Source organism: Toxorhynchites rutilus, chromosome 3, assembly GCF_029784135.1.
Source record: "Toxorhynchites rutilus septentrionalis strain SRP chromosome 3, ASM2978413v1, whole genome shotgun sequence".
NCBI lineage: Eukaryota > Metazoa > Arthropoda > Insecta > Diptera > Culicidae > Toxorhynchites > Toxorhynchites rutilus.
Window position 1 is genome coordinate 21,323,424 of NC_073746.1, and position 9,340 is coordinate 21,332,763.

The 9,340-nt window shown below is 43.8% G+C and overlaps 1 protein-coding gene across 1 annotated transcript; it reads left to right on the forward strand.

Annotated features, from left to right (window-relative positions):
- Window positions 1–579: 579 nt before the first annotated feature.
- Window positions 580–5,421, forward strand: LOC129772946 (uncharacterized). Its single transcript, XM_055776480.1, has one exon. It carries the CDS (start codon window positions 580–582, stop codon window positions 5,419–5,421), a length of 4,842 nt encoding a protein of 1,613 aa, XP_055632455.1.
- Window positions 5,422–9,340: the final 3,919 nt, after the last annotated feature.

A 9,340-nucleotide genomic window follows, 5' to 3' on the forward strand; every position in this document is an offset into this window, starting at 1 on the left:
AACAATAAAAGCCAAGCGGTTAATTGCGCATTTCAAATAAAACAGTAATTTGTCCTGCAAGACGGACACCACGCCAGTCAGGCATAGTTGGACGGTGACGGCAAACAGGTACCCCGCCAATATTACATACAGTCCGGTCACGAGGGCCGGTAAGAAGTTAATTCAACTGTTGCATTTGAACTTCGGATTTAAACAGAAAAGTGAAGGTAACTAGGCGCTTCACCGAGCAATATGAAATCAAGTTTCACAAGATCTTCCCGTCCATGCTGCTTTGCATGCAATAAGAAGATAGAACAGGATAATTTGGTCCAATGCCGAGAATGTAAGAATAACTATCATAACACGTGTGTAGGTTACACACCGACAACAGAAGAAGGCTACTTGGTTTGCTCGCTGTGTAACCCCACCGAAGGAATTAACCAACAAGGAGCACATGCACTTCCACGGACGCCTATAGCGCCTGCCGCCACAAATAATTCAAGGGAGCAAAAGCAAATTGAAGAGCTCACGAATTTAATAACCCGATTAGCTGAAATGCATGCCAGCGATCGGACCAGCATAACTAATATTAAAGGCGAAATGGCCGAAATGAAGGCCTCAATTAACGCTTTAGTCGCAAGGGCGACATCACCGCAGCGAACAGAGTTGCCGAGTACTCCATCACAAGTATCGGCAAGAGAATCCAATGTACAGGCAACGCTTCAAGCTCCGCTACCATCAACCAGTTTGAACCAAAGAGCGATTGTACCAGCTCAACAACCCGGAGATTTTTCTATTTTCATGAAAAGACAAGCTCTAACTCCCTTGCCGAAATTCAGCGGGTCACCGAAGGATTGGCCGAAGTTTAAGAGGATCTATGAGGTCAGCACCAGAGAATGTGCGTTTTCGAACCACGAAAACCTCACTAGATTAGAGGCCGCCCTGGAAGGACGAGCGGCTAGAAGTATTCAGCAGTTAATTATAAACTCTGAAAATGTGCCCAGTATAATTGAGAGACTGGAAGAGAACTTCGGGAATCCAAAATTTATTTACGAGGAATTATTAAATGATCTCCAACGATTAAAAAAGGAAAGTCGCTCGATAGTAGTGGAAATGTCAGACGCATTGGAGAATATGGTAACAAATATGACAATAATTAATCAAGAAGGTTACCTACTCGATGCCAGGCTAATAGAAGATTTGGTGAGGAAACTCCCATATAACTTGCAGATTGAGTGGACACGCCATAGAATGATGACTGGCGGTACCCCATCGTTAAGCCAAATGAGTGATTGGCTAAAACCTCATGCTCGAATAATGAGGAACATGACTTCTTCAATACCGACTACGGCTAGAAGCCACACACACGTTCATCAGGAGAACAGAATCACACAATCAAATCAACGTAAATGTGAAGCATGTCAGGGAAACCACAAACTCCTCGAATGCACAAGATTCAAGGCTATGAAGCCAAATAGGAGAAACGAATTGGCCTTAAAGGCAAAGGTATGCTTGAGCTGTCTCGCATTTACAAACCACATAATGCGAGACTGCAAAAAGGCAAAAAGATGTGGAATCAATGGATGTAACTATAAACATCATCCATTGATTCATAAATCTCATGAGAGAAATTCAAATGGTCCAACCGAATCAGAAGGACGAAGTAGTCCAGATATACAAGAGGGTGAGATACACAATCACCAACAAACAACAAAATCCAACGTGTTCTACCAAATAGTTCCTGTGACGCTGAAAAATAATGGTAAAATCATCAACGCGTTCGCTTTCTTGGATGCGGGGTCATCACTCTCTCTAATAGATGAGGAGCTTGCGAACAAGTTAGGGCTCAACGGAAGAATTGATCCGTTGACGCTAAAATGGACGCAGAACGTCACGAGAAATGAACAAAACAGCCGTAGAGTTCAGGTGCGAATCAACGGCGTAAACACCAAAGAATTCGTCATGAAAGGAGTGAGTCACTTGTTGATTCCATTCGAAAGGCGAATGAGGAAACCGAACGAGCCCGCAGCGCTACGAACCAAACTTGGATGGTTCATGTTCGGCAACATATCGTCCAACGTGCAAGGCGGACACATCATGGTCATTCAGCAAGAAGAAGACATGAACGAGGCTTTGCAGAAATATTTCTCCACCGAAGACTTCGGTGTGAAATTAGTCAAGAATCTACCAAAATCAGCGGAAGAAGAAAAGGCTGATGAAATTTTAAAAAGTACTATGAAATACAAAGATGGTAGATACGAAGTTGGACTGCTATGGAAAGATGAGGAAACGAAATTTCCAAATAGCTACAACAATGCAGCAAAAAGGCTGACAACAATTGAAAAGATGTTGAAGAAGGACCCAGAATTGAAAAAATGGGCAACAGAAACATTTGCGGATTACGAGAAGAAAGGCTACATCCGCAAACTGACAGAGGATGAAATCATGAAGCCGGTACCAAGAGTATATTACCTTCCACACTTCATTGTGCACAACAAAAACAAAATGCCACCTAAGCCAAGGTTGGTTTTTGATGCGGCGGCAAAGATACAAGGTGTATCATTCAACACGGAGCTGTTATCAGGGCCGGATGCTACTACGTCACTGTTCGGCGTTTTAGTAAGATTCCGAGAAGGAGCAATTGCTGTCTGTGGAGACATCAAAGAGATGTTCCATCAAGTACGAATCCGAGCGGAAGATCAACACGCTCAGAGATTCTTGTGGAGAAATTGTGACAGCAGCAAGAAACCTGATGTTTACGTTATGCAGGTGATGACATTTGGATCAACCTGTTCACCGTCATGCGCACAAGCGGTAAAAAACTACAACGCTGAAAAATTCAGGAAATATTGTCCAGTGGCGACTGACGCAATCATAAAGCAGCATTATGTTGATGATTATCTGGATAGTTTTGATGGGCTCGATAAGGCAGCAGAGATAGTACTTCATGTTATGAAAATTCACGATCACGCAGGTTTCCACATCAGGAACTTTGTGTCGAACCGCAGAGAACTTCTTCAAAGCCTACCCTCGGAACGTGTACAATCATCTGAAGTCAAAATGTTTGAGGAAAAAGATTCTATTACTGAAAAGGTTCTTGGTGTATATTGGAACACCACGTCTGACACACTCGGCTATCAAATCAAACTAGATAAGCTTGGAAGTGATGTCACACAAATGACACGTTTACCGACCAAGAGAGAGGTACTAGCTTTTGTGATGAGTGTCTACGATCCACTGGGACTCATCTCGAATATAACTGTTCATGGAAGAATCCTCATGCAAAGGCTGCACATAGAAAATATAGATTGGGATGACGAAATTCCCGAGAAGTTGCAGTCAGACTGGCAACACTGGTTAGAAATTATTAAATCTGCTGAGAGCATAACGATACCAAGATACATTTTTGAAGAAAGAACTGATGAAGTAGAATTACACACCTTTGTGGATGCTTCTGAGCAAGCATTTTGTGCATGTGTATATGTAAGAAGTGTATCTGGAAACACAGCACATGTAAGACTTCTATCAGCGAAGTCTAGAGTAGCACCAGTCAAGCCGTTGAGCATACCACGGTTAGAGCTACAAGCGGCCGTGTTAGGAAGCCGATTAACCAAAACGATAATAGAGGAAACAAGACTAAAGGTCGTTAGCAAAACATTTTGGAGCGATTCGCAAACTGTGCTCTCGTGGATCAAAAGCCCGAAACGAAGAAATACATTTGTAATGCATCGGGTAGGTGAAATCCTGGAAGATAACAGGAAAAATGAATGGCGATGGGTACCAACCGAAGTAAACCCAGCCGATGAAGGCACAAAAGAAAGGCTAGGAAAATCACAATGGTTTGAAGGACCTGATTTCCTAAAGCTCCCAGAATCGTTATGGCCTTCTACAGAAGAGAAGGAAACAGACGAAGAATTGAGAGAAACTGTGCTAGTTCACGAAGAACTAAGCAAATTGAGTTTCATCGACGAGTACAAGGAGTACTCAGATTGGTGGAGGTTGGTGAAGAACCTTTGTGTATTAAACAGAACAAAGGAAAGATTACGTCGTGGGTACATTCCATATATCGAGTACAAAGATTATCAGAGAGCTGAGAACGTGCTCTATAGAAAGATGCAATGGGAAGCATTTCCGATGGAAATGGAAACATTATTTAATGGCGAAACAATAGCGTCAGGACCATTGGTCAGTTACGCACCTTTCCTGGACGAGGCAGGGGTAATGAGAAGTGGAGGACGTTTGAGGAAAGCCATGTCAGTACCATGGACGACTAGAACTCCAATATTGCTCCCGAAAAGACATCCATATACGTATCTGATTGTGAAAGCAACTCACGAGAGATATTTCCACCATGGTGAAAACACTGTCATAGCAGCATTACGGCAGAAGTATTGGATACTGCATGTAAGAACAGTGCTCGCAAACGTCAAGAAGAATTGTTATAAGTGCAAGATACGACGAGCAACTCCGGTAGAGCCGATGATGGCAGATCTACCATACTTCCGTACAGAAGCGCATATACCTCCATTCACAAACTGCGGAGTAGATTACTTTGGACCTTTCGAAGTAGCGGTAAGGAGATCGCTAGAGAAGAGATGGGGCGTCATATTCACCTGTCTCTCAACAAGGGCAGTACATATTGAGATGGCAGAAAATCTCAGTACTGATGCGTTCATGGTCGTGTTAAGGAACTTCCAGAACCGAAGAGGAAAGGTCACCAGTATCTACAGCGACAACGGAACGAACTTCGTCGGAGCAGATCGAGAGCTAAGGTCATTAGTCAATGAAATCAACGAGAAGATGGGCAAAGGTGAAGCAGCGAAAATGGAAATCCAGTGGAGATTTAACCCACCTTCAGCACCACATTTTGGAGGCGCTTGGGAGAGATTAATCAGAAACATCAAAGTGGCACTAGCAGAGATCCTGAAGGTTTGGGGAAGGAGTAAGCCGTCAGCAGCAACGTTGCAAGCTGCATTCATTCAAGCAGAATTCTTAGTCAACTCTCGACCGTTGACACACATACCAGTCTCCTGCATCGACGATGAAGTGTTGACGCCATTCCACGCGTTAATAGGGAGAGCAGGAGAGTATGCACCACCGTATACACCAACGACCAGTCAGTATGACACAGCACAATGGAGACGCATTCAACATTATTCCAAGTTGTTTTGGAACCGATGGAAGAAAGAGTATCTACCGACTCTATTAAAGCGTAATAAGAATAAAAAGAAAGTAGAACCGATTAAGGTCAACGACATCGTCTTAATCACGGACGACGATGCCCCACCAGGAAAATGGCTCAAAGGACGGGTCATCGAAACGATTGTGGCGAGCGACGGGCAAGTTCGCCAAGCAAGGATTCAAACCGCTAAAGGTGTCCTGAAACGACCGACTGTTAAAATTGCGGTATTGGACATTATCAAACCAAGATCCAGCCTCTGATCTGGAAGTAGACGTCGATGCTCGCTGCCAGAGCATCATATCCGAAAGTAGCAGCCGATAGATGTAACCTCGCACCGAGGCGAGGTACCCAAGATGAAGGACCAAGCATTGAGGAGGACAAGCTGCATCATGTCCGAAAGAGGCAGCCAAATAGATGTAAGCTCGCTCCAGAGCCCAAGGTAACCAGATGAACCAAGGACCAACCAATTGAAGAGGAACACCGGATGAAAAAGGGTATTATGCCGAAGAATTCAAAGTGATTATAAACTCTGTTAGAAATAAGGACTAAATGTAAAATAAATGGAAAACTCCGAAACAATGTAACAAACCTATACATAAGACATAGAAGAAGAAGTCCGTTCAGAATTTTAATAAATCAAGCAAGTAGATTTATGAGGGCCGGAATGTTACGGACCCAGATTAGATGGCGAGGTTCGAAGCGCAATCAGGCGCAATGATATGACGCTGAACGCATGTGTTCAAGCGTTCGCCCTTATCGCATGGAATATGCGAAGAGCCAGGAAAGGAAAGGGCGTGTAAGCCGAAATATTTATTTGGGACCTACGCGGGTGGCGTAGTGGAAGATAAGAGTTAGGCAAATGCGTAAAGAGAACAAATAATTTATTGCGGTGGCGTACAGATAAGAAAAGGGAAAGGAAAATTCCCACGTTGGCAGTTGAGAATAGGAACCGCATAGATAAGCGGATAGAATATAGGCTAGCAAATAGGAGACAGATAACCAGACGCAGTCTCGGTTATCTGAAAGAATAGGAAAGGGAGATCTTTCTTCCTTCTCTTAGAATTTAGCTAGGCTAAGTTTTAATGAATAAAGTTAGTTCAATTTGTGCCCTGAAATAAAGTAGTCGCGTCAATTTGTACAGTTAACACGGTCATTGAATCATCTTTTCTGAATATTTGTCGGACTCCAGTGTGAATTCATCTGAAATAAAGAGTGATTCGGAAATAATACTACTAGCGTAGTTTATGAGCGTTATCTATGTGATTGTATTTTCAATCGTAGTTGAAAGTGCAGAGAAGATCCAATCAGAATCATTGGCTCAGTGGAAAAGAAAGATAATCGCAATAAAAAATAAGTGCAAGATCCTTTTCGCCGTAACGTGAAACACTAGGTGAGCGAATAGTGCGGAGTGGACTATACATGCTTATTCGAAGTGCAATTTGATTCTAATCATAAACTGTGTTGACACAATCGCGGATCAAAGGTGCTAAAAAGCACAACCATAGAAGCGCTGACGGGACCGTTGTGAGTCATTGAGGTAAGTGACTCACTCTCTCTTTTTTTTATTAACAGGTGCGTGATAGAAGACTTGCTTGAAGCAAGCATCTAGGGAATTCATATTCCCTAGATTACAGGTAGTATGGGCACCACACTACAGCCGAATATTCCAGTATTGGTCGAACCAAAGAACAGTACAAAACCTTAAGGCAATATATATCCTTGAATTCTTTGGCGAAGCGGAACATGAACCCGAGTTGAGATGAAGCTTTCGACACCACGTAGGCGACGTGGTCCTTGAATGTAAGCTTGGAATCAAGTAGTAATCCAAGATCCTTGACCGTCGATTCCCGTTTCAAGCTTATCCCCGATAGAACATAGTTGTGTTGAATCAATGCACGTTGTCTACCGAATGAAATTATAGAGCATTTCGATGCATTGAGTGACATGCGGTTTAGTTGGCACCACTCGGCGAAAGCTTCTAATTGCAGCTGTAGAAAAACAGCATCGCTTGGTTTCCGTATCACGAGATACAACTTGAGGTCGTCGGCGTACGACGACTTGCGGCATTTCAGAATGTAGTTGACGTCATTCATATACAGCAGAAACAGGAATGGCCCTAGATGGCTGCCTTGAGGAACGCCAGATGTCACGGGGAAGGAAGGAGCAACATAGTCCGCAATTTTGACAGACATGCTTCGACCAATCAAATAAGAAGAAAGCCAAGCAAGCAGGTCGTTCTGAACACCTAACCTGTCATACTTAGCCAAAGCAATGTCGTGATTCATTTTATTGAATGCTGCAGAGAGGTCTGTATATATAGCATCTACTTGATGGCCTTGCTCAATTTCACGGATGATGTAGGAAGTGAACTGTACTAAATTGGTAGTCGTTGAGCGCTTGGACATGAAACCATGCTGGTCCATCGAAATGCAGTGAGCGAAGTTTTGAACCAATTCTTCGAGAATAATTAGCTCGAGAAGTTTCGACGTAGCACTTAAAGCGGCTATTCCACGATAGTTCGATACAGTCCTTTTGCAACCCTTTTTGTGAATCGGAAAAACGTAAGATTCCTTCCAGCAGGATGGGAAGTCACCCGACCTCAGGGAGAGATTGAAAGTATTGGCTTGAGGTGTTGCTAGAGCAATCAAGCAGCGTTTCAGGACCAAGGACGGAATACCATCAGGACCGGAACCCCTCGAACTTTTCAGTTGACTCCCGGCTGAGATAACCATTTCTCTCGTAATAGTAAACGGACCACGACGTAGCAGCTGCATCTCGCAACGGAACGTTGCGAGATGCAGCTGCTACGTCCTGGCTGTTTGTTCGTTCGTTACTGAAAACGCTGCTAAACTGTTTACGAAATAATTCTGCAATATCTGGAATGGTTGCAGCGTTCACTACACCGTTAGTCATGGTTGAGGGGAGGCCTGTTTCCTTCCTTTGACTATTCACGTGTTGCCAGAACCTCTTAGGGTTGGATTTCAGACGACGTTGGAGCTGTCTTAGGTGCGCTTGATGTAGCTGATCGTTCAACCGTCTGTAGTCCGAATTAGCCTTGGAATAACGCGTTTTCGTGGATTCGGTATGAAGTTTGGCATGTTCCCGAAGAGCTGCCCTTTTCCGTTTCTTCAAACGCTTAAGCTTCGAGTTCGACCATGCAGGTTTATGAGGTACACGGTTAGTTAGCTTAGGTACAAATTGATCAATGGCATAGATTATGATGCACGATACCGTTGATGCTGCGTCGTTGACGTCGCGATTGGCCAATTCTTCATCCCAATTAACGTTTGAGAGGAAATTGTTCATCTCGTCGAAGTTGGTTTTGTCGAAGTTGTAGTATATGCTCTCTGTCGTGTCTTTGTAATCACATTGTACGCAAATATCAATGCTGACCAGCAACGGGGGATGATGTATGCAACTTTTCACTAGCGGAGCAGGAGCTGGTATTACGGAGCAACTGGAACACATTTCCTCACTCACAATGCAGAGGTCAAGCATACGGTTGTTACGATTCATAACTCCGCTCTTTTGTCCGAGTCTTGAAGTGCGATTAGCATCCAACATATTACGGGATGCGAGTCCAATCATGGGTGTTCTGCTCCCATCTCACATCACGAAAGTTGAAATCTCCAAGGATTGTCAAACTGTCCTTCGCGCCCATAAGAGAGATAATCCAGTCGAGCGACGACAAGTGCTTTTCGATAAGAATATTGTCGTTTACACGATCCGGAGGAATATACACCACACAGATGAAAAACGTTGAGTCGACACCCACAATTGCTCAACCGTCAGGCTTTCGGGAGGGGATAGTAACAGTGACTTATAGTGAGAACGAATAGCCAACAACACTCCGCAACCAGACCTTTTGTTGCTGTTGGAGGGTGATCGATCTTGTCGGAAAACGGCGTAATTACTATCGAAGATCTGGCTTGAAATAGTATTGTCATTGAGCCATGTTTCAGTAAACGCGTAGATGTCGGAGCAGCCGTCGCGTACTTCGCTAACGAGGTGTTAATTCCGCCAAGGTTTTGGTAATACAGGAGGACAGTTGAACCGTTGGCATCAGCGACGTTGGGAATTGAGATTCCGCCAATGACCTGTGGTATTCCGCTGCAATTCGACGAAGCATCAAGAGAAGGAGCGTCGTGAATAATAAGATACTTGCCTGTCAACACAGGC

What these genes read in the sequence shown, in the direction of transcription:
- LOC129772946 (XM_055776480.1), top strand. Translation starts at nt 580, where the DNA reads ATGGCCGAAATGAAGGCCTCAATTAACGCTTTAGTCGCAAGGGCGACA.